This window comes from Bombyx mori, chromosome 8 (genome assembly GCF_030269925.1).
Source record: "Bombyx mori chromosome 8, ASM3026992v2".
Taxonomy (NCBI): domain Eukaryota; kingdom Metazoa; phylum Arthropoda; class Insecta; order Lepidoptera; family Bombycidae; genus Bombyx; species Bombyx mori.
The window spans coordinates 3,433,582-3,460,509 of record NC_085114.1 but is presented as its reverse complement, the minus strand read 5'-3'; the positions used below and the strand labels follow the sequence as shown (position 1 = coordinate 3,460,509).

General features: G+C 36.9%; 1 protein-coding gene across 2 annotated transcripts in view; it reads left to right on the top strand.

Moving 5' to 3' along the window:
- LOC101747115 (uncharacterized) overlaps positions 1-26,928 on the top strand; it is a 34,934-nt gene that overhangs the window by 3,637 nt on the left and 4,369 nt on the right. The window contains exons 1-6 of one of the 2 annotated variants that reach the window (XM_038012361.2): positions 7,402-7,522; positions 21,399-21,549; positions 22,001-22,223; positions 22,843-22,955; positions 23,925-24,046; positions 24,707-24,878. In XM_038012361.2, the coding sequence (XP_037868289.1) occupies positions 7,481-7,522; positions 21,399-21,549; positions 22,001-22,223; positions 22,843-22,955; positions 23,925-24,046; positions 24,707-24,878 (823 nt within the window). In that variant the 5' untranslated portion in view covers positions 7,402-7,480. Of the gene's footprint in view, positions 1-7,401; positions 7,523-21,398; positions 21,550-22,000; positions 22,224-22,842; positions 22,956-23,924; positions 24,047-24,706; positions 24,879-26,928 lie in introns of those variants that run through there. The other variant, XM_038012360.2, reaches the window with a different exon arrangement.

Genomic DNA, 26,928 nt, shown 5'->3' with positions numbered 1-26,928 from the left:
GAGTTCAAGAAAAACAAAATCTTCGTTTTTGGATACATTTGGAATTGTTATGAACAAGTTTTTGAGTAACTGCTTAATTCAAGTAATAACAGAGGTATTTTAATATGCTTTTATTGGCTTCAGACGTATGTATGTTCGTAACGGAATCTTTGAACATGATTTTAACCCCCTTCAAAACGTCGGATTAACTCGAAATTTGGTATACTTATTAAGGACCGACGACAATTCAATATTAAAATATATATTTAAAAAATTGAAATTCAACTAAAAAATGAAAAATAATTAATAGTTTAAAAAAACTAACAAAATACGCTTTTATAGAAAAACCAACAAAAAAATAGGCGAGGCGGCGTTTATCTTGTTGATGTCTATGGGCTTCAGTGACCACTCAACAGCGGCTGACCCGAGAGCTCGTCCACCCAACTAAGTAATAAATAATTTTTTTTATTGCTTAGATCAGTGGAAGAGCTCACAGCCCACCTGGTGTGAAGTGGTTACTGGAGCCCATACAAATCTACGACGTAAATGCGTCACCTTCCTTGAGATATAAGTTCTAAGGTCTCAAGTTTAATTACAACCGAAACGTATTACTGCTTCACGGCAGAAATAGGCGTGGTGGTGGTACCTACCCGCGCGGACTCACAAGAGGTCCTACAACCAGTAAAGATCAAAGATCACCAATTAAGGCGGAATGTTTGAAAAATAACATCAGTCACGTTAAATTCAAATCAGAATTTGTTGGTATTGGTGTGTTTTACTGTTCTCGTTGTGCAATACGCCGCATTCCGTTTGAACTTTTATTGTGCACAGCTCATCGTGAGCGGCGCAAGGTATGACCTTGTACATATATTTTGCTGAATTGTACATACATACATTAGGAAAGTCGATGTTTTTTCTTTCTTTAGAATCAAAGACATTAACTGCAAGAAAGATCATTGGGCGTTTTTTACCCGCTTTTTTTAAAGTCGCGAACATAAACCAAAACACTTTTAAATCATAGTGCTTCCAATCATATTTAATATTATGTGGTTATTTTAATTCATAACAATGGGAAAATGGAAATAAAAGTAAAATGAAATTCATATTTTAAGTTGACTATTTGTCCTAATTACTAAATATGACCGCTCAGTAAGTTAAAATATCACTCCGTGGTAACGCTCATGCCGCAGAGTTTATAAATATAATAAATGAGAATATAAATAGAGAAAATGAATTGGCTGATTACGTGATTCGAAACAACTTAAACAGGCAAAGAGTTGCATTCACGCCGATAGAGGCAAACAATCCCGAATTAAGAGATTTTCCACAATTAACTTACGACGAGCTATTTTTATTTACCTTGGGAATATACCATTTGAAATTGGCCAAATCTTATTGCCATGAACACATGCGGCCAAACGGAGTGTATATAATGGAATTATACCATCGCAGAGAGTTGGTAGAAAATAAAATATTAATACGAGGCAGAATACAGTCTCGTCACATAAGAGCAAAACGCTATTATACATATATACTAATAAATCCGGCATTGCAAGGAAGACAAAGCCTCGAAGGGTATTACTGTTCCTGTATACACGGCCGCCGCACTGTAGGGAGTTGCGCGCACATCGCCAGTGTGGTATACTTTTTATCTTGGGCTATCGATGTCCTTTAGCAAATAAACAAAATCCCAACACAGCCCTCGCACAGTACAATATACGCAGACAATATATAACTATATACTAATATATAAATCTACAGTGGTTTTCACGGATATTCCGTTATAACTACTGAACTATGCATCCGATTGACTTGAAACTTTGTATCCATGTAGAAAACACAATGAAATGTACTTAATGGATAAGCTAATATTTATATGAGTGTTGGACTCCCCAGTTGCGGGGGCGTTAATAATGAGAATCTTTGTGGGGATGAGAAATAATAATGTTCATTTTAAATGTCCAGCGAAGCGGACGGGTACAGCTAGTTATGTATATTATAATAAATTACATTATAATAATATTTAATAATTAAACTGTTCATAATTTACTTTAGATTTGAGGCATTTGCTGATAACATTGCTATGAATCTTTGAACTATTCATAATATCGATACGAAAAGAGATATCGAATTTCTGAAAATGTTTTTTTTCCTGACGCGAATTCGAATGGATTATCCTGAACCCAAGTCCCGCAATACAGTTACCGTGGAGAAGTCTACCGGCAGAAAAATACCGTATATACTGTTTATAGTAAAATTTGCTCGAAATCTCTTAAACTAGTTTGGTGCTCAGTTAATGTTCGTAAAGTTTTTTGGCTGTAATAATAACAGTGAAAGAAAATGAACAGAGCGAATATGAAATGCATGTAGTACGGTGTCATTTGTGTATTTACTGCAAAAGTCGCATTACGCATTTCGCAGGTCCATCACAGGATGTACCTCTAAGGTGGGTGGCGCATTTACGTTGTGGATGTCTATGGGCTCCAGTAACCACTTAACACCAGGTGGGCTGTGAACTCGTCCACCCACCAAAGCAATAAAAAAAAAAATCTCTATATGCACTGAGATAAAGTATGTAAAAATCACTTTTTTCCCCCTACCTATTCTACTGATCTCGAAGGGTCATGCTAGATTCACCGAGCGGGTAGCTCACGGGGCTCTAACCTGAGGACGTTACTAACACTAGCCCTAGCAAGAGCAGGGCGTCGCAGAATCTACCACCGGATCAGAAACGCGATTCACTGAGAATATGCGGCGAGAAAGTCACTGGAAATTTTTTTTAGGAACAAATTCATTCTTAAATAGTGAAAAATAACAACACATTGTCTCCCACGTTTACGTGCAAAAATGTCCTTAGCGGGGATGAAGCGGCCACATGTCTTAAAGCTTGTTAAATACGAACGCTGTGGGTGGGGCGCGGTCGTGAACCGTTTTGGTAACATGTTTATATTAAAAACAAAAACAGACGCGCTAGCCGCTAACCTGTCCGTGATCGATGCAACGCGATTCTGTTCTTAAAAAAACTTTTAAATATACTTAGGGAAGGGAGCCGACTTACGCGAAACCTACACACAGATTACGTTCAGTCTATAGTTGAATTTAATAGGACTAGTGGCCCCACGGTAGTCGGAATTCGACTATAATTAATAGAAATTATAAGCTTGAACATAATCACAGATTTCGCCAAGACTACTACACTATAGACAAATAATATTAAAGATAAACAATATTAACCTATTCCAATTTGACTACAGACTTTAAGCAATAACAAAAGTTTGACACTGCCATATACATACTACAAAGAGTATTTAAACTCGTATGTGTGTGTGTATCAAATACATGGTAGTGCGTGTAATGTTTTTTTTAATTGATTTAATGTATTATTAATACATACTTAATTTAAAAAAATATCTTACCATTCTGCACTTCTTCTCTATATTCTCTTTAAGTGTGGGTAATCTCATACTCCTCCGTCTGCGCAATTTTCGTAAAAAGGGGTACAGAGTTTTTGCTTCACGTATTAATATATAGATAGTTTTAGGTTAGTTTTTATACTGTTGATTTTACTGTCACTAGATTTTCTAAAAGACTAGAAATTCCCTAGTGTTCTAATAGTTACATGCTCACCTTATTTATCACATTAAACTATCCTCTGATTCCTACGAGTATAGCTGTGATCGATACGATCCGGTTAGAGGATCTACATTAAAATAACCCGTCCGGCTAACCTTAGATAGACGCTAGAACCATATCCACATACTATATCCACCATTTAATTCAATAACAGGAACCATATCCACTATAGAATGATTCCTGTTAATAAAGTTTTCATTACGATAAAACATTTTGAATTAAATGGTATGATCACGTGTATATAATTGTCATTATATTATCTGAAGCTTAGAATAATTTACAGTTTTTTTGGTCATGGACCATTCGTTTTTGCTTCGACACGATTCCTTAAAATTATATTCACGACTCGTGAAAACCGAAGAAAATGTTATACTATTATCATTATATACTAATACGCCTTACGACTGTCGTCAAGTGTAGTGTGTAAAGGGCGCGGCATCCTTAAAAGATTTAGATGAACTGTGTGAAAGGACATGCGAGAGAAGGGTTTGAGTGCAGAAGTGACGTAGGATAGGCATGAATAGAAAAAGAAGATATGCTGCACCGAACCCGCATCTTGGGATAAAGGCAAGAACAAGAAGACTGCTCGCGTCTCTAGGTGTTCAATATAGGCTGCTTTTGGTGCAGGCTTAGGGGGTCATTAAATTATTTAATAATAAAAACATTACATACAATTGATATAATTAATTTGAAAAATTCAATGGAATATTCGGTTTTTCGTATAGTGCTGAAAAAGTATATTGAATTACCATTCCAATAAACACTTCGTATTAATGGTAGCACGAAATACCTATAGAATTGTTTTATTAAAAAGTATGCATATGGCAGTGTTGTTCCTTCCAAATTGTGGAATAAACAAAGCTATAATACAGTTAAAGGAGTCGTAATTCAAACAAAGATTCTGGCAAGTCGTATACAAGCAAACCGTTTTGGGAGGGAGCCAAAAAGTCTGACTTGTTCCAGCCTATTTACATTTAGGCCTAAATCGTGACAAAGCTACTGCGGCTACGCGAAGATTGTGAGATAGGAATAATAGCAGACGCATAAATAAGAGAAAACCCTTAACTTGAGCCGAAAACGTTATTCTGAGAATGTGTTTTTTTCTTCAAACTTGCGCCCTACACAGCGACAGTAGCGTAAAGATCTTTGGTCACTGCTTAATAATGTAGACCTGTTTTAGTCATGTCCATTCTAGTCTTGTCATTCTAGTCATATTAACAGGCCTAAGTTTCTTGCCAAAGCTTCTCAGCGGTGGAACTGCATTCCGATCCGATGGTGGAGACGTGATCAAAAGCGCCTATAAAAGCTCACTTGTGTGAAAAACATTGATTTGGTTTATCGGAACGTAAATATGGTATGCAACTTAAAATAATTTTGCAGTTTAAGATATAATTTCATAACAGCCATGTCTGATTTTCTGTGTGACACAGAGGCGAAATTTCATGCCGAAATGCATCTGTGGTGTTTGTGTAGCAGATAACAGTTAACGAACACATTAATTTAAAGCGTCATAAAAAATAAAAAAAATGGTGCAACCAAGTTGCACAACTTGGTGCACGTGAATGAAGTGACACTTCTTTTGCGGTGTGTAGTACATATTTTGGTTTTCTTAATTTTTTATCCTTAAATCAAATTCCTCTTGTAATAGGGTATGCCGTATATAAGATAAATTACCTAACTCGCTTTGTCCTTTCCCTCTCTCCACGGTCGAGTGGTTCGCGAGACGCTCTGTCTATTTTCTCACTCTCGCTCTTCCTAAATTGTATCTTTTCTCTCTAACCGTAACGAATCTGTCGCAAGTTAAATTTCACTCTCGAGGCGCCTAAAGAAGTTTCACTTAAATAAATAATAGTTTAAAAAAACAAAAAAAACACTTTATATAAAATTAAATTAAACTAAAAAATAGAAAATAAATTTTAATAAATTTAGTTGAAAATAGAGTAAACAAAAAAAAATTATTAAAAAAAAGCTTTTATTATTATTTATTATTTATTAAGTATTCATTTTTTAGTTGAATTTCAATTTATTCAATAAATTTTTTTCAATTTTTTTTTAAATATTGAATTGTCATCGGTCCTCGATAAATCTACAAAGTTTGAATGAAATCTGGCCGTTTAAAGTGGGTCAAAATCGCATCTAAAGGAGTCAGTTACAAACATACATACAAGTGAACCTAATATAAAGCGTGGAAAAAGATTTTAAATCTTTTTTTTTAACAGCTGCCCGTTTCTGGATTTATCATGGCGATCTAAATTACGATATTTGTAATAATAATAAGTGAAGATGCCCGTGAACTCTAACTTCACTCGATGCGCTTTCTATTATATAATTTCCTAAAGCAAGAAACACATACCTACTATAAAACCGTAATAGTCGATCCGTAATAATATTGTAAATGTGAAAGTTTGTATGTTTAGCTATTTATTACACGTTCACGTAAATATGACTAAACGAATATAAATGAAATATCACACAGAAATAATGTATAATCTAGATTTATATATAGGATTATTTTTTAACATGGTAAATGGCATGATAAATTATGACTGCTATATCTGTTCCGGATTATGATGGTTTGTGATTTTACTCACCAAGCGGCACTGTATCAATAAATCAATCGGTTAATAGATGGAGCGACACAGGCAACTAACTCTTTATCCTGGGAAAACGCAATAATATATTTAATCACTATCACATAGTATAAAACAAAGTTGCTTTCTCTGTCCCTATATTTCTATGTATGCTTATATCTTTAAAACTACGCAACGGATTTTGATGCGGTGTTTTTAATAGATATAGTAATTGAAGGATATGTATAATAACATCCATTAAATAGCGGAGAAATCAATAATAAATTACAGTTTCCGAAGCAAAGCAAGGGCGGGTCGCTAGTTCTTGCTAAATTACAAATTTCCCGCGGCTGAAACCGCAGGGTCCTTTGTCGATGTCCAATAAACTCTGAAGAAAAAATATTTTTTGTATCTTTCGAGCGTCAGGCATACCTACATGAAACTGATTTCGGTCAGTTTTGTGTTATGAGTTAACAAGTGCTATAAAATGTAGCAAGGTTGTGAATGGGTGGCATTGGCGTGCATGGAAGCGGGGTTAATTGCTGCATTATCTATTTGAGAACACCTAAATATTTTTGCAGTCGTATTTAATAGTTTTGCTAGCAAACGTATTTATTGTTGAAGAAAACGAAGTAATTTTCTAGAATTGAAGATCCTTAGCAAACTCTGATCTGCATTAAAAAACATGTTGTTAAGCCACAAAATAAAAACGTTTCAAAGGCGGAGTTTAGCGTTAATAACTGTAACTTAATTAGATAAAGACCCAAAATCCGACTATATTTAATCTGGGTGATTATATATAACTTGGTTAATCGGGGATTTCGCTGAAAATATATAGGCTTTGATGCGTTCATCATTAATGGCGGTGATGGGTGGAGTAATCTTTCCACTAATCTGGGTGACTTTTAAGATTGAATCCGATGAGGCGGTATTAAAAAAAGACACGTCGTATGATTTTGAAATAAGCTTTGAAAACTATGCATCTAACTATCTGCCACATAAATCTGCGAAGCACTGCCCTTGCTGGGGCTAGTGTTAGCACACTCGCCAGGCTGAGCACTGTCCACTCGCTTAAAGTTTAGATGAACTTAGTACAACCCCTCGAGGTTACAACCGTAGGTAGGAGAAAAATAAGCAAAAAAAAAAAACAAAAGAAAGGATAACTTTTATCGTAAATTGTATCCTTATCGAAAACAGCTCGAAGCGTTTTTAATCTATCGATAAGTATCGTAGGTCGAAGACTACAAATACGTTTTTAATAAAGTACTTTTAATGTAAGAAATTTATTTTCATTTAAAATGTACAATAATTATTCGCAAGATGTGTGGCTCAGAGCAAGGGTGAGTGGAAAATTACATACATATTTTTGTCGCATATTTATCTAACACTGTAATTTATGGTTTCCGTGACGTATGTTTTTTACTGGTGGTAGGACCTCTTGTGAGTCCGCACGGGTAGGTACCACCGCCCCGCCTATTTCTGCCGTGAAGCAGTAATGCGTTTCGGTTTGAAGGGTGGGGCAGCCGTTGTAACTATACTGAGACCTTAGAACTGTATCTCAAGGTGTGTGGCGCATTTACGTTGTAGATGTCTATGGGCTCCAGTAACCACTTAACACCAGGTGGGCTGTGAGCTCGACCACACATACAAGCAATAAAAAAAAAACGTAGCTTGCTTTGCGTGTCGCCCATACAGGAGATCGCCGGTTTGAGTTTGGTCAAGTATGCTGTTAGTTTTTTTGTTTATAACGTAACTTTCATTACTATTCACGCATTGACTGCCTGCGATGATAATATTCAAACATTCGTGCTATGAGCGACTGTTGTCTTCAAACGTCGTCATAGCTGAAGGCGTAGTGATAGCAAAAATCCTCTATCTAAATGATGCCTAATCGTGACTCATCAAAACAATAATGACGTCATGATTCTCTCGTCTTTGACCTGATTACATAATATTAATACAATTAGTCCTTCTTAGGGCATAGCGTGTTGATGTACATTGATTTGTTACTAATTGACCTGGTATTGTCATTGTCTGTCCTCCGGAGGATTACTTAAGGTGGCGCTTAACGTGACCTGTCACGGAGCACTTTATTGAATCACCGAAATTAAATAGAATTTGGATTTTAGAATAGAGAGGGTAAAAAAAATCGTGCATTCTTCGCCAATTCCGCAGATAATTCTTGATAAAATCGTATCTAAAATGTTGTATGTAGATAATGGAGACGGTTTCGCGCAATCAATGTTTGGGTACCACGAATAACGTGAGATGTAAAGTGTTTACCGGCTTTTACTCTAGTTTTTGTGTATTTTTATTTCTATTAAATATATATAAAAAGTTGTCAGCATAATTTAATTCATTTGTCGAGATTATAGTTGGTAATATTGTGTTTAGTGTGAACGGACTAATTGATTTATATCCTTAATTTAAATCTACCTTTAAAACGTAATTTAAATTATAAAAAATTATAAACAATGATCAAATATTGAATTTTTATTTTTTTATTTTTTTTTGATCTGACTCCCGCACCTCATTGCATCTTGTTCTTCAGTTCTGAGGGTCGTGACTTTTTCAGAGCACTTTTGTTTGGACTATATTCCTCCATTCCTTGCTGTCCTCGGCGCAGTGGATAGCGTCATTGATGCTGGAGTCCAATGTCGTCTTAATTTGATCGGACCAGCGTCTGGGGCTTACTCCCCCTTGGCCTCTTTCCGTACACTTTACCGGCGATGAGTAGTTTTTCCAGATTGTCACCCTTTTTCTTCATTCCGTGACAGTAAAACTCGAAAATCCTACTGTTTTTTTCTGATACTTCTTTGTCGCTTCCTCATTACTGAGGGTCGTGACCACCTTGGTCTAGTTTCTGCACCAGCTTTCTTCAACGTTGCCTGCATTCGACCTGCTTAATGGCGCCCGGGACGCTGGTGTTTGTGGCCTCCTTGACAATATCCGTCCACCTGGTTGGCGATCTTCCTCGACTTCTCTTTCCTTCCGCGCTCCGTCCATAATATGCCCAACATTTTGCGCCAACATCACATTTAAAATGCGTCAATTCTCGATCGGGTACGGGCCGATACTTTCTGATACTACAATGTAATAAATAATAAAAGTTCTAGCAACGAAAACCACATCTGAGTGTGTGATGCCGAAGAGCATTTTGTAAGAAACCTAAAAGTTGTTAAAATTGTATTTTTTAACGCATAAATTAAAATAAACAGTAGTATTGTAAAGAGGAAACAGATAAATGGATAAGTTTAGTCTTGTGACATTTGTTTTGTTTGGAAGTGAAGACAGGCTTGGAACGTTCGCCTCGCCGAATCCAGCAGGTCGGGCGTTGAATTTTATATTAAGTGTTGCGCCAGATGTTTCGATACGCTTAGTAGTCGATTCGGATATACATATATTGAATTTGTAGGTTAACTGTGTAAACGCTTTATGAAAAATTGAGATCTATAAAAGTCGATACGACTCGGTCACACGACACCCGTAACGAGTTAAACATGGCATTTTAAATATACGTTTTGATAACATTCTAATGTCACATATGCAGATGGTAGGGCCTGGTACTGGTGGTAGGACTTCTTGTGAGTCAGCACGGGTAGTTACCACCGCCCTGCCTATTTCTGCCGTGAAGCAGTAATACGTTTCGGTTTGAAGGGTGGGGCCGCCGTTGTAACTATACTTGAGACCTTAGAACTTATATCTCAAGGTAGATGTCTATGGGCCAGTAACCACTTAACACAAGGTGGGCTGTGAGCTCGTCCACCCATCTAAGCAATAAAAATAATAATAATAATTGTTGAAGAAAGTTTGATTCAAATGTCCTTGCAATTTAAAATCTGAAGCGCATTTGTTTTTCTACCCTCAATTATTGTTTTGTTGTTTTTTGTTGTAGTCAAAAAACATAAATTTTAGTGAAATTTAACTGTTTCTACTGGCGGTAGGCAGCACCTTTGTTAACGAGTCAACAGTTATAAAGATTAATCATGATCTAGAATAACCATAGAAAACAATTAAAAGTACTTGCTAAATATTGAATCAAAACTAGGCAGGCTCAACGCTAAAACAATAGGTATGAAAACTTTTGAGCCGGGAGCCATTATTTGAGCTTTGGTACACGATGGCAACTATAAAAACTTTTAATGAGGGTAATTAAAAAAAAACTGATTCGCTAAGGTACTAGAACTTGGTATTACTAGTTTGGTGTTGTTGATCAATGCGTCTAATTTTCCCATCGCGTGCCCTTTTCTCTAACTCGAGTTTATGTCGGTGTCGTTCTGTATCCAAATACACGACAATAAGATGGCACACGATGGCAACTATAAAAACTTTGAATGAGGGTAATTAAAAAAAAAAAAACTGATTCGCTAGGGTATTAGAACTTGGTATTACTAGTTTGGTGTTGTTGATCAATGCGTCTAATTTTCCCATCGCGTGCCCTTTTCTCTAACTCGAGTTTATGTCGGTGTCGTTCTGTATCCAAATAAATGACAATAAGATAAATAGTAAAAGCTGAGAGAATTCTTAAAATGAAGACGATTGTTCAAAAAAAAAACCCACTTGACATTCCCATGACAACTGATTTCTCATCACGCCACTCATTACAGTTTAATATTTGCATAGAGGGATTGTTTGACCGTGTGACGGTGAGACCCCGCTGTCGTTATCATTGGATAATTTTAATCTGGTTGACATCCGCAGAGATAGGAGGGGTCTCCGCAGATTTTACTCCTGAACCTAATCTGCATTATAATAAATGTCATTTTTGTATAGTCAAATAAAATTTTAACTATCTGGCAAAATCGTGTAGTAGGTATGTTTTCTATTGCAGCTAATTACTAAGAACTTGGACTAAAAGTGATCGTTCTCTCACATTAATTTAAGCTAACCATTTGCAGTCCATTAACGGCTTTCAAAGGTTTTCATTGTAAATGTATGTGATTTCACAAGTGTCCGTGTCACAATGTAGTAGTTGTGGTTTTTCTGTCATCGTTTATAACGATAGATTAGTCATCCATCGGTGGTCTGGTCGTGAATATCAATAGGTTTGTGAATCATTTAATAGGATATGTAAATGTTAACTTCTGTCATATGTACTTTGCAATGAAGGTATTGGAATGCGAGATATTCTCGTGTGGCAGTAAAGTTTCAAGTCGATTAGGTTGCAACGCGGTAATCGATCTATGTGAGGGTATAAAGGTTTTTATTTTATTTTGTGCAGTCCGAGTCACGTCCACGGACTGGAATTTATCGATTTTCCAAGACAAACTAATCGATATGAATGTATCCTACCTTACTTTTTTTTTTTCAAATGCATTTGTAATTAGGCGACGCATTTCCGTATCCGTCCATTAGAATAGTCTAAGAGTCGTGAAAATCGTAATGGTTTTGAAATAAAAAACAGCAAAAAACTGGATTTACTAATGTGTAAACAAAATATAAGACGCCTTCTCGTAGAAATACGTTACAAACTTTTGATTATATCGGCCTTTGGCTTTTAAAGTAAGTGCGTAATTTATGCGTCAACAGAAACCACGTATTCCACACGTGTCGATATAATTATATATGTTTTATTAAGTGCTAATCAATAAGATTTAAACTTAGAGAAACCTCCGTACAGAATATTCTACTATAGTTTATTTTTTAAGCCTTTTTAAAAACGTTGTATATAATTATAAGAGTGAACAACGCGATGTCTTTGTCTACTATGTGATCAACTGTCGACTATAAATACAATCGTAAAAGGCAAACGATTCTGTTGGCTAGAAATTTGTTACACCAACTTTTAAGTTTTAAGGCAGGTTAATGGCATTCAGGAAATAATAAATCCTTTTGTTTTTAATGTTTGTCAGGATGCATTTTTGTATCCAAATACGTAAGTAATAACCGTTAGCTACCGTAATAATTTGCATTACGTAATTATACAGGTATTGGTGGGTTCTTTGCTGTTCGACCGATTGAAGTCGTCGTGGCCTAAAGGATAAGACGTCCGGTGCATTCGTTGTGAGCGATGTACCGGTGTTCGAATCTAAGGCGGGTACCAATTTTTCTAAGGAAAACGTACTCAAGAAATGCTCACGATTGACTTCCACAAGGTGAAGGAATAACATCGTGTAATAAAAATCAAACCCGCAAAAATTTTCATTTGCGTAATTACTGGTGGTAGGACCTCTTGTGAGTCCGTGCGGGTAGGTACCACCATCCTGCCTATTTCTATCGTGAAGCAGTAATGCGTTTCGGTTTGAAGCGTGGGACAGCCGTTGTAACTATACTTGAGACCTTAGACTTTTAACTCAAGGTGGGTGGCGTATTTACGTTGTAGGCATGTCGGAAGCTCACCCATAGATACAGCCCACTGAGTTTCTCGCCGGATCTTCTCAGTGGGTCGCGATTCCGGTCCGGTGGTAGATCCTGCGAAGCACTGCTCTAGCAGGCTAGTATTAGCAAATTCTCTCAGGTTGAGCCCGTGAGCTCACCCGTCCGGGCGTAGCTGGAATAGCCTCTTAGGCTTCCAGCGAATAGGTAGAGAAAAAAAAATCAGATGCTCTTTTATATAAATGTTTTTTTTATATATATACCTAGTCAGGTCATAAGTATTGTCACACAGTAAAAACTTTTCTTTTAGAATGCTGGCCACAAAAAAGTTTATTGAATTCGAATTTCGAATTGTTCATGAAAATAAAAATGTATACTTTTAGAATTTTACTCATTTTTAAATATGGAGTGGACGCTTAAAGAAGACCCGTGTTGCAGTTATTGCGTTGCATCGTTGCGGTTACGCGCCAATTCAAATTTTTAACATACTGAAAAATTTGAATATAACCAAAAGATTCGTTTATCGTACCATCAAACGATACAATGAAGACTAGTGTAGATGACAGGTCAAGAAGTGGTCGCCCTCGGTCTGTTAGGACTCCAGCAGTGATCAAAGCTGTGAAGGCGCGAATTCAAAGAAATCCCAAACGTAAGCAGAAACTGTTGGCCCTTCAGATGGGGTTAAGCAGAACCACGGTGAAAAGGGTGTTAAATGAAGACTTAGGGCTTCGGGCATATCGAAGAAAAACAGGACATCGTTTGAATGCTCGTCTAATGAACCTGAGACTGAAGAGATGCCGCGCTTTGTTGAAGCGGTACGCGGGAAAAAAATATCGGGAAATTCTTTTTTCGGATGAAAAAATTTTTACCGTAGAAGAGAGCTACAACAAACAAAATGATAAGGTGTACGCACACAGTAGTGAAGAAGCGAGCAACCATATTCCGCGTGTCCAACGAGGTCATTTTCCATCCTCGCTCATGGTATGGTTGGGAGTTTCTTATTGGGGCTTAACAGAGGAACATTTTTGTGAGAAAGGTGTAAAAACGAATGCAGTTGTGTATCAAAATACAGTCCTGACGAACCTTGTGGAACCTGTTTCTCATACCATGTTCAATAGCAGGCACTGGGTATTCCAACAAGATTCGGCGCCAGCTCATAGAGCGCACAAGACTGGCTAGCGGCGCGTGAAATCGACTTCATCCGGCACGAAGACTGGCACCCCTCCAGTCCAGATTTGAATCCGTTAGATTACAAGATATGGCAACACTTGGAGGAAAAGGCGCGCTCAAAGTCTCATCCCAATTTGGAGTCACTCAAGACATTCTTGATTAAGGCAGCCGCCGATATTGACATGGACCTCGTTCGTGCTGCGATAGACGACTGGCCGCGCAGATTGAAGGCCTGTATTCAAAATCACGGAGGTCATTTTGAATAAACTTTAGTGTCATAAGAATATATGTTTTGTTAAGTTTATTTTGGTATATGAATGGTTACATAATGAATAAACTTCTTTCAATTATTTTACATTAAACATGTGACAGAATTTATGACCTGACTAGTTATAATAAGCTCAGTTCGCAGCTGTAGTGGTGCTTGGTTTTAAAAGGCCAAACCGCTACTTACAACGAAGTTGGGAGTCTCAATTTCACTTGAGCGGCTATCTACAAAACCGGAACGTATGACTGTTTCGCTTTAGAAATTATCAGGCCGTTGGTACCGATACATGTGAGCTCACAATACATAACAGTTGACATGGTGAAAGACGACTTTGTCTGATTTAAGTCCAGAACGAATGTCCACAATTTGTATGACAGTTTGTTCTAATTTTTAAGACTATTTGAGCTTCGTATGTATGTTGTATGTGAGGGAATCACTGAACGTCATTTTCACTGACTTCCAAGAGATGAGGAGTTGAAATTTTCCACACGCATTAAGGACCGATGACAAAACAGTAATTTTATATCTTCGCTTTAATAAATAAAAAAAACATGAAACTAAATTTTTGTTAGTTCTATTTGCTGTTAAAGAGTTGTTTTTTTTTGTCAAACTATATAAATAGATATTATTTTGAACTGTTAGTCTGTATAAGTTGTATGAGATCAAATTGCAAAATAATCGTATTGATTTAAGAAAAATGGATTTTGATAGGAATATAAATTAGATTTTGCCAAATTTGGGATTGATTCAAAACACTTTTCCCTTTTGGGAATCGAAAAACAAAATTGTAGTGTCGTGAAGAAGTGTAGTGAATCAATCCTAAAGTTCTAAGTAAAATACAAAGGTTTCTACCTATAAGTGTTCTTTGAAATTGGATTTTTTTTTTTTTACGTAATAGTAGCGCCATAATTTTTCGGGCAAGTCGTCAAGCCGGTCCGGTTCGCCTTGCTCTTTCGCCGTTTTCATTTGAAAGTAAAAATCGATTCCGTAATTTAATATTAGTCTTTTATATAAACGTGTATTGTTTGTATGTACATATGCACGCGAAAGTTTTGCTTCCAAACGATTCAAATTCAAATTCATTTATTTCAACTTGGATGTCAGTATAACACACTTGTTGAATGTCAAAATATAAATAACAATGTTAACTCTACCACCGGTTCCAAAAAAAGCCACAGTCCTGAGAAGAACCGGCGAAACGAAACTCAGCGGGTTTTTTTTTGCTTCTCAAATATATATATTTTTTTAAATTAGTAACAATTTGCAATAAACGAAAAAACAAGTCAAAAAATACAATTCCAAAATAATAATAATTATGATAAATGAAAAGGCCAAGAGGATTAGTGTTTAAGTATTAGGAATTTAAAGAGATTGTACCGTTGCCCTCGAATGTTCATAATAAAAACTAATTTTACGGATCAATCTCGCGTTAATTATTGTCTTTACGTTATTTCCGGCGTTTCGAATACTCATCATATTTTCATGGTTACGAACGACTAAGCTGTTATCCGTCGACAGTTGAATATAGTTTGATCACTGCGCTTTTCTTACTCATCTCTCCCGCTAAGCTATAATTCGATCCGGCTTGAAGGGTCGGGGTGATAGCGGCGTTAATGCTAATTTTGTAATTAGAACTTTATTACTGGTGGTAGGACCTCTTGTGAGTCCGAACGGGTAGGTACCACCGCCCTGCCTATTTCTGCCGTGAAGCATTAATGCGTTTCGGTTTGAAGGGTGGGGCAGCCGTTGTAACTATACTGAGACCTTAGAACTTATATCTCAAGGTGGGTGGCGCATTTACGTTGTAGATGTCTATGGGCTCCAGTAACCACTTAATATCAGGTGGGCTGTGAGCTCGTCCACCCATATAAGCAATAAAAAAAAATAACGGGCACACAACGCAATTTATAGATACAAAATCTAGATTTAAGAGACATTTCTCAGACTAATGACCCAAGCGATAGTTTAATTTATTTGCTGTTTAAGTAATATTATAAGAATATTCATCGAAATACATATGTTTTTTTTTTATTATTTTGTCATGTAGCGCGGACGGTGGCATATCATTACTAGAAATTTTGTATTCACCGAAATTGGAAATTTTTGGTATCGGTCATAACTTATCAGATTAGGTGTTGTGTACTAACAAAACGATTATCGAAGTAAAGTTGTAAAGCTTTATAACGACGTCTACAAAATCGCTCTGTCTTTGCGGTGTCTCTCTCTTTCTCTTTCTTTCTCTCTCTTTCCCATTATGTCTATTTCACTTAAATTGATCTTCTTAAATGTCAACGAAGGAATAATATCGTGCAATAAAATCAAACGCCCAAACAAAATTAGAGTAATAACCACAGAAATCAGAGGTAGACCTTAAGCCTTAAGATGGGGGGCCATTCTTGTCTATAGTCTCCGGTAACCACTTCACATAGGTGGGCCTAGAGTTCGTTCATTCTTTTAAGCAATAAAAAAAAGCACCTTTCTCAGTGCGTGCCATTGAGCGCTTTTTCTGTTCTTCTCATAATCCTGATTAATTATAAGTTGTAAGCTTTTAAATTTAAAACAATGCGGTTTTTTTTATTCATCACATAATACGCGGTACCATAAGGAATTATTAATTTTTATTTGCTCTGTGAATCATGACACCACAAAATTTGATGTGTGTGTAACAGTACCACAGTTTCCCTACAAGCCTTGCGGTCATCTGAGTCATGGAATTGAATCATTGTGACGTAACGAACGAACGAACGGACGAAGTGACACTGATTCATCGGTATTTATTGTTAAATGTTATAATTATAATATTTCGTAGTATAGGCGTACGCTTAAACGAATTTAAAATATTTGCCGAAGGGTTTTTTCATGTTAGACAAAACAGTTGCGGGAAATCTAAAATGTTTTTTGTTAAGGGATTTTATGACCTGGTAACTAAGACCTTTTAGTCGTGTCTTATTTTAATTTATATTCTTATTTTTAGGAAAAATTATAATATTAATTCTCCATACGGAGTGAAATGAAATTAAGATGATTAGAATATGTAAATTATGTAAAACGTTGCCAGCATTCTGACGACATATTGTTTGACGGACATATTTTAAAATAAAACATTAATTTATGCAATGGAGCGTTTTATGCAATCATGTAAGGTTAAATCAAGCAATCGCAGTTAACAAAATGATTGATTGTAACGTTATCAAAGAGAACCGATCGAATGAATATCTCATCCGATGCCGATATATTTGTGTAAAGTGTATTAAAAAAGTTTTGTGTGAATCATAACCACATGGCCTCTACTTTGATATCAATCTGTGTGGGTCTTTGTACACGGTCGTATTAAAACGAGATCTACCTATATTGAAATTGTTCTTCGGTTTATCTTTGTTGCGTAGAGCCAAAGAAAACCACGTTCTCGTGGTAAAGCTTATAGGAATCCATAGACCATCTTGATTGTCATGTTTCAGTTTTGTTGTAGTAAAAGCTATTTTACTGATCAAATCAGTATATGCATTTGCTTCGTCGCAGATATAGACAGGAAACGAAGAATAGACAGCGGAAGCTCGCAACAGCCAACCAGTACTCCCAAAACGAGGAATTATTTGAAATTATCCCATCATCTCGTTTTTACCATCGCACCTCCCGCCATCTGAGTAGAGCTCATCATACTACCTAGAGCCGCTGCTTTCATCCACAGTGAGTCTCCAGAGACCTTTTTGCCACGTATCATTTGGAATGTTTAGTGTTTCCCGAGCGCTATGACATGTCGTTCTTCAAAGGAGACTTATGAAGAGTACTTAATGGTAGGAAGCGGCTTGGCTCTGCCCCTATCATTGCTGACGTTCATAGGCAACGGTTACCACTTACCGGGCCGTAGGATTGCCTCTCACTACAAGGGCAATAAAAAAAACAACAAATTAATTATTTTAATTGGGAATATCATATTGGACTTTTAACGCTATTATTAGCTTTTTATGTAACGGAATCCTAAAAACGTCCGTTTAATTTGAAAATTCGCACACGCATCAACAGACCGATGACAATACAATAATTTTATAAGTTCTCTCTAATACCCCGACCAGTATCAGGATCAGGAAAATGGTATAGTTAATTTATTGCTAATTCGTTTTTCTATTTAAAGAGGGCCTTTAATATATTTTTTAAACCACATATATTTTATTTGTGTGTAGCACATTCTCAAGAAACATTTATTCTCGTTGCCTATTTCTTCTCAAGGCCGAGAATCGCTACTTCTAGGTAAGAAGATCGAGCTGTCAGATATCGTCGTCGGAATAGTGTTAAATGTGACCCCGAATTGTAATTACTTGATGGGTTTGTTATTAGTATGCCTTGTTACCTAATGAGTTGAAGTATTTATAGATGTTGAGTGAATCGCTTAGTGCGTTTGACATAAACCTTAATGAGTATTGGATGTCTAGCGGGCGTCACTCAAACTAAATACTTTCTCATTTCAAAACGGGTACGATCATTAAACTTAACGTTCCATTTAACGTAATAAGGCTGTTTTTTTTGTCGTTCCAAAAGACCTATTGTCAGGACCGTCGTTTTGTACAATACGTACGCATAAAAGGTAAAACGTATAGCACAGATAAATTATTATTCGTACAGTTTAGTTTTCTATTTTAATTTTATTTATTTAAAAAAATTTGGAAATATTTCTGGTCAAAACCAAGGTTGAAAAAAAAAACACGGTATGTTTGTAATTACGCACTCGTTACGGTAAAATCTAATGAGGGAAACTCGTTGATTAACTGTACAGGATTCGGTTGCGCCATTACAATTAACAAATTCATAATGGTACAAAAAATGGAACGGGAACGATAATACGGAAAGTTAATTTTTTTTCCTACTTAAGCTGATAGCCTTGAGAGGCTATATCAGCGGAACTTTAACTAGTAGGTGAGCTCACGGGGCTCAAACCTGACGACGTTGCTAACACGAACCCTAGCAAGAGTCGTGCTTCGCAGAATCTACCACCGGATCGGAAACGCGACCCACTGAGAAGATCCGGCGAGAAACTCAGTGGGCTGTGTCTGAAGGTGGAAAGTTAATGAAGTTCGAATGTAATTAAATTTTATTATGTGTGACGTCATTTGAGGCTAACACAAACTACCAGCTAATGACATATCGTACACTGATACGCAACGGTCAACCATTCATGACATCATACTTTGTTATCGATGTTTATCTTGACGTGGAAAACAGTTTTTGTTTAGTGAAAAAAGTTCACAAAAAGAATGATAGAATAATTGATTTCGTAATAAGATTCTTAATAAATTTTTGTTCTTGTTTTGTTTTGTATTAAAAATATCACTTTTCTTTTGTATACTTACGAAACGGGCTTATAACACTATAGTGTAATGTCAAATACTGTGCAGTAGCCTATAGACAGCTCACTGACTTTCTCGCCAGATCTTCTCAGTTGATCGCGATTCAGATCCGCCGGTAGATTCTGCGAAGCACTGCTCCTGATTTGGCTGGTTTTAGCAAATTCTCTCATAGTTCAACGTTCTCTGCGATCTTCTACCAGTGCACTGGAATGGATTGGTGTTTGGGCGTATTTATAAGACCGTATAGGCACCACCATTTTGCTCATTACTGCCGCGAATAGTCAAGTGGTCCGGTTTAAAGGGTGCGATGGTCGTTATAGAATAAGATTGAGACTACGACCTCATGTTTAGAAGGTCGCGTTTTTTCTTGGGCTCCGGTAACCGCTTTAGACCGGTTGGGCCTTGAGTTTTTATTTTCTTTGTCTCCACCTTATCCCACTAGGTGGGGTCGGCACAGCGAATTTTCCTATTCCATTCACTTCTATCAGCCGTCATCTCAAGACTCACTCCTCTCTCTTTCTCATATCGTCATTCACACACTCCATCCACGTCTTCTTCGGTCGACCTCTTCCCTCTTTACCTTTCACTGCCATTTCCATACATTTCCTGGTCACATGCATCTCCTCTCTACGCATCACATGTCCATACCACGCTAACAGTAAAGTTATTACATATACCTATAAATACCTATATATGTACCTGCACTCGTCCATGACCACGCAAACTGTAAAGTATTCCAAGTATCGGAAATAATATAGCGACAGAAAAAAAACGCGAAATTAAACCGTAAAATAAATTCTAATTATAGTCTTAATAAGTTTTACTTAAAACATTACGTGCGTGACATTGGCGTTGTAGAGGTCACATGTGATTAGTTATTAATATTTATTCAGTAAATAATTGAATATGCTTACGAGGAAGCCTATCCGGTAGAGGAAACATCCTCATTTACGTGATGCCTCATTTCTGAATTAAATAATTTGTTTTGTCTTCAACGAATGTATGCATGTAGGTATATTTGCTTTACGCTCCTTTCACATTTGACTCGTATATGTTAATTACTATAAAAGTGAAATTATTCTCGTGTAAATAGCGTCTCGTGAACTATGTGATGTTTTTTTGTTTATTAATTTAAAATATTAACATAATAATTCTCATTGATTAATAAAGTATTAAGAAATCTTTTTAAAGAGTATCTTTGATTTTTTTTGTAATGTTTTTTGTTTGTTCAATTGCTGTTTCTTTTTTAATAATAATGCAAAATAATAATAATAGAGCTAATTATGGTCACTCAGCCTAGGCGCATATCAATAAATTTTTTTAAAGACATTGTCCTTAAAAAAAATTCAACTTAAGATTGTCACCTGGATGCTTTAGTTACGCCTATTCCCGTACAATTTTATGCAAGAAATAGAAGATCACACTTTAGGGGCAAAAAAACATAGCATTACGTTTGACGTAGGTATTTCCAAACTAATATACCAATTCAAACATACAAACAACCAACATATAAACAATATATCCTGATTCTTTTAACATAGACCCTGGATACGATTACTTGTGTTACAGCCAATGTCCCAAGAATACACAATTCTAATGGTATGAGTTTTCTCTAAGAAAAGCAAAATCAGAGAAACCTCATAAAATTCCAACCGAGTTATAGTCGTATCACTAGATACGTATTCACCTGGCGTCGCAGCCACAAAACCCCGGGTGCTATCTTAAAAAAAAGCAATCAAATTGATTTGTTCTTCTGTTGCGTCTGGTTAAGGATTTTTTAATAGATAGCACTACGTGGGAATGAGGCGTTCGCTCCTGGCCTTTTCATTTTTCATTATTATTATTATTTATTTGAATTGTATTTTTTTGACTTGTTTTTTTGTATACTGTAAATATGTTTTCTTGTTTAAAAAAAGAAAATAGTTGAGAAAATGCAAAAAAAAAAAAGCCCGCTGAGTTTGTTTCGCCGGTTCATCTCAGGACTGTGGCTTTTTTTGGAACCGGTGGTAGAGTTAACATTTTCTTTTACATTTTGACATTCAACAAGTGTGTTTTTGATGACATCCAAGCTGAAATAAATGATTTTGAATTTGAATTTGAATTTTGAATTTGTTCTTCCAGAGTTCATCAGATTCGGTGCTCACGACCGGTTCGATATCGGAACGGATCAACAACCTTCAGCAGCAGGCGACCGAGCCGCATCAGACGAGCGTCGGGGTCACCCTGCAGAGGAACAAGAGCTCGCTGCACGCCGCCTCTCAATCGGCCCTCGGTAATTACCCAACAATTGTATTGCGATGTCCATTGTCAGATTTGTATAATATAAGCTGAGAAGTGCGCGTTTGGGATGGTATGAACAGGTGATGAGACGAAATGAAAATGAGGTTGGCAAGAGAGTGTTAACTATGAATGTGGAAGGATATAGAGGAAGAGGTAGACTTAAGAAGAAATTGATGGATTGCGTAGACGATATGGGTAAGAGGGTAGTGAGCGAAGAAATGGTATATGAATGAGAGAGAGAGAAGGACAGGAGAATGATGATGATGATGTCAGATTTGTTTAAAGATGCAATAATGTCAACGACTGTGATACCTGAAGTCCAAGTTCGCTCATAATCCGTAATTAATATCTATCATCATCTAATTTCCTGCTAAATTAATTCGTAAACTGGTTTGTGGATTTAGTGTGATAAGTGTGTTAAATAAATCTCGCGCAATTTTCAGGTGGCAGCATGACGTCACTATCGTCGGCTCCGACGCCGCGCGTGCCGTCTCCGGCGTCGTCGCTCTCCACGTCGGACCTGTCGGACCGTCCGCGCAGTCACGGGAAACCCAACCTGGCCCCGAAGCCGCCCGGCCCGGCGCCGGACCGACCCTCGCCGCCGCCCAAGAAATTAATCGTAAACGGCAAGATGGCTTCCCGGACGCAGAGCATGAGGGTCCCTAGGTAAATGACTTTTCAGCACAATGAATATTTAATTGTTAACAGATGTAGTGTAGATCATCATTCTCCTGCCCTTCTCCCAGTCACCTGGGGTCGGCGCAACATGGTTTCTCCTTCCATACTCCTGTATCATATACCATTTCTTCGCTCACTCCCCTCTTACACATATCGTCTTTCACGCAATCTATCAATTTCTTCTTAGCTCTACCTCTTCCTCTATATCCTTCCACATTCATAGTTAACATTCTCTTACAAACCTCACTTTTATTTCTTCTCATCACATGTCCATACGATCCCAAACGCGCACTTCTCAACTTTTCTGTCACAGGTGCCACTTTCAGACTTCCTTTAACATCTACATCTACAACAGACGTAGTGTAGGTGCAGTTATTAAATCCCGAAGGCTCAGTGAAGAATGAACAGTGAAGTCTTTTCAGCCTCAAGCAAAAAAAAATCGACTTTTTTAAGCCCGCTCGAATGTCGCCGCCATCTTGCCCGTCCCTGGCGAAGCTTCGACAGCACAGCAGATAATTGAACTTCACATCGAATGAATTATCTGTAATGTTTGTTAACATTCGACAAGATATATTGTGTAGTTTCTTATGTGTGTGTCTCGCGTCAGGTCCCCGCCGGTGTCCCCGCCGTCCCCGCCGTCCCCCGGGGGCCGCCCCGCGCACCTGCCGCCCGCGCCCGCCCTGCCCCCCGTCGGGACCAAGAACCCGGCCTCGCACTTCGGTCAGTCTCTAACACATTTGTTATTAAATCTATGTTTACCAACGATATTAAAGGTACAACGTTAGACAATTGTTTCAACTTCAAATATGACGTTTCTAATAGTGGTCTCGGTGCATTATATATTTTGGATTTTTTAGGATAAGATTCCCTTAATTATAATGTAATTTAGTAAGTTGAGGTAATAGAATATGGTCTTGTGTAGGTTATGTTATTGTATGCTATCATAGAACAGAATAAGATGTTTGATCAAGACCTGAATCGCGGTAATTTTTAAGAAAACTTTTTACATTTACAAGTATATCCTTCGGATCGTCAGTTCACGGAGCTCTGTCACCAACCTGGTAAAGGATCTCCACTTGACTACTATGACAATACGTTTAAACTTCATTACAAAAAAAAACTATTTCATTGATCAAATTGGCTCACACGTGTACAAAAAAAAATAAAAATAAAAAATCCACCAGATAAAATTGCAATGATTTTATATCATGATTAAAGAAACCGTAGTTTGAAAATGGGACGTGCCACCATAACCCACTTATCGTGGCCACGTATTAATATGTGAAGCAAAAACTTTGTACCCCTTTTTAGGAAAATTGCGCGGACGAAGGAGTATGAAATTTCTCACACTTATAGAGAATATAGAGAAGGAGTGCACAATGCTAATATTTTTTTTAAATAATGCATAAAAGATACTTTAAATCAATAAAGAAAACATTACACACACTACCATGTCTTTGACACAACACATATAAAAATATACTCTTTGTTTACTGTCAATTGGGACACTTTTGTTATTGTTTAGTCTGTGGTCGAATTGAAAATATGTAGATTAATATTGTTTGTCTTTAATATTATTGAGCTATGGTGCAGTTTTGGCGAATACTCTGATTATATTATCGAATTATAATAGTGTTTGACAATAGAACCATAATAATGTTTAAAGTTATAATTATGTACTGCGTGCAGGTACGCTACGGGCGCCGCGCGTGCTGCGCCCCCCCGGCGTGTCGCCCCCGCCGCCCCCGCCCCCCGCGCGGCACGCCTCGCTCGCACACCCGCCGCCCCCGCCCCCGCACCACAGGCAGAACGTACGTATACACGGACACAACATTGACAGCTATTTACGAGGCCTCGCATCTGTCAGTAGGGTGTTTTAGTAATGCCATTTAAAGGAATATTTTCAGTATTATAAACTAGCCATACTCGCCCGCTACATGTATTTTCTACACGGATACCAAGTTTCAAGGCAATCGGATGCATGGTTCAGTAGTTATAACGGATCATCCGTAAAAACCACTGTAGATTTATATATAAGTATAGATTATGTCATAGAGGAATTGTATGAGATGATACCAGAGTTGGTCCATACTACCTGGAGCCACTACGTTGTGCGTTTCCAGAGATATTTTTTGCCACGTGCCATCCGACTTTGGAATGAGCTCCCCTCCACGGTGCTTCCCGAGCGCAATGACATGTATTTCTTCAAACGGGGCTTGTGGAGAGTATTAAACAGTAGGCAGCGGTTTGGCTCTGCCCCTGGCATTGCTGACGTCCATGAGCGACGGTAACCACTTACTATTAGATAAGCCGTATGCTCGTCTGCCTATACCGACATAAAAGAAACACATTCAATTACCTATGTACGATAACGATAGTAATAAGAACACTGGAAGTCGTTATTTCATTTTGGTCGTGGGATTTGTAACATATTGGGTCGAAGTAAGCAGCGGTGTTGTGATGTCGAACAGAGCTCCGGCGGTGACGACCCCCCGGCCCCCGCGCCCCCCGTCCGCGGCTCCTCCATGCGCGCGGCCGACCTGGAGGCCAGGTTCGCGGAGATGTTCCACCCGGCGACGCGCTTCCCGCCCCCCGACCCCTTCCTGCGCATCGACAAGGGGTACAGCAGCGCCACCCTCGCCGGTAAGTTCACATGAGCGGAACGTTGTCGATGTAAACGCGAAATAAAATTATTCACTCCTGATAGGGATGCGACAAATTTTCGGTAAGTTTCCGATTTTATAGAGTTACGTGTAGTAAATTTTTATTCGACAAAAACTATAGTTTTTTTTGTATAATTCTTTTAATTACATTCGTTAATTGAAAATTTGTCGACACCTAGTATAATCGAATTCCTGATTCCGTACAGACGAAACGATTTAAAAATGTATCGATACAAAAGCCATCACTGCCGAACGCTACTCAACAACTCGATTGTTTTTTTTTTTTTATAAAAACATTATCGCCCATTGATTTGAGTAAATACTTAGTTATTATTATTATTATTATTTGTCCTTAGCAGTTTATGTCTGTCATAGATTAAACGCACAGATGTGTTAAGTCATATGTATAACGCGTAGTTAGGTTGTATAGTAGATGTAGGTATATTAACGTTTTTAAAATGTTCAGTGCAATAGGTACAATCAGACTTTGCATAATAATAATAATTTGTAAGTTTAATTAATTAGTTTAGTACGTGATAAGTAAGTAGTATTTTAGATACCAAATTATTTCTTGTTACATTTTAAGGTGATTTATTTACATAGGTTGAAGTATTATTATTATTTTATTATTTCTGTTTTTGTATGTGTTTATTATTTGCATGATCGCATGTGCGGTTGTTGTCTATAGCGACGCCGACGGTGAAATTGACATAAGTAAACATAAATACACATTTCAGTACCTTAGTAAAATTTCTAAAGTAGTAAAAAAAGGTTTCATATTGTATGATAATGGATAATCCCTAAAGTTTTGTCGCAAAAAAAGGAAGGAAACAGGCTCTCTTTCTCTCTCTCTCTCTCTCTCTGCGTCAAATAAGTACTCATTTGTCATGCGTACTGAAATGATTTGATTTTTTATTCTTGTCGATGATAGTAAATCGATTATTATTGGTAAAACATGTTTATTGATAAACAAATTAAAAATGTTAAGAAGTCTATAAGGACCCTTCCCCGCGAGTCTGAGATAAAATAAAGTTGATTAATTCAATTGAAATAATTAAAAATAATTGTATTATTGCAAACAGAACGATAGTATTATTTTTAAGTGCTATTTGTTTTAAGATTACGTTAGATGATAAATAGTTATTTTGAACGTGCTTCCATATGTTCCGTTTGAAATATTTTATATTTTTTATTTGGTGCAATCAAGAAAACTAATTCGTTAAGTTGTTTTTGAATGTAAATTCTTGTCTTTATTAAAATAGGTTTTTTTTTGTATTCTCCGACATCAGAGCCAAAAATCGATATCCGATTTATTCGAATCACTAACTGATTCTTAAGACCTTTTTTCTTTCTTTACCTAACAAATTTTGCGATAATTCTGCCCCTTTCATGCTGCGGTTCTAACTTACAATAAGGGTGGTCTTCTCACTCAATTAGTTTTAATATTATTTGAGGGCATGTTACACACGTTCATCCAAATTTGGTCTATAAAATGTTGGAAGGCTTAACTTTGAACCCATTGTCTCTGTGTAGAGATTTCTTAATTTGTAAGCAATTTTCTTGAACAAAATTTGTAATGCTAAGGCATAAAATGGGTATTGCTTGCTGCCTTCCCATATTATCTATTGCACAACGTAGCAATGTACTGGCATTATATTTCACGGGTCTTGTTTGAATAGTCATAAGGTGGCATTTGTTTTGTATATGGGCCGAGTTTTTATTTCTTAGATAAATTGTTAACGGGATAAAACATAGAGAACATTTTTTTTTGTTTTAGTCTATTCAAACATATATATTATAACTTACTTGATGATAAACTTTTTCAGTTCCCCCGAAGAATACAATAATTGTTACATATTCGTTTTTGAATGTCGCCTTATGACTTACTTTTTTTATATCTCTTAAGTTCAAAGATTTATTATTTACAGCACCCATTTTTGAACGATTAAAATCATTGACATCCAAAGATAATGAAGAATTGAAATATTTATTTGTATGGTTTATATGAGTAAATCAAAAGCCTAATTGAA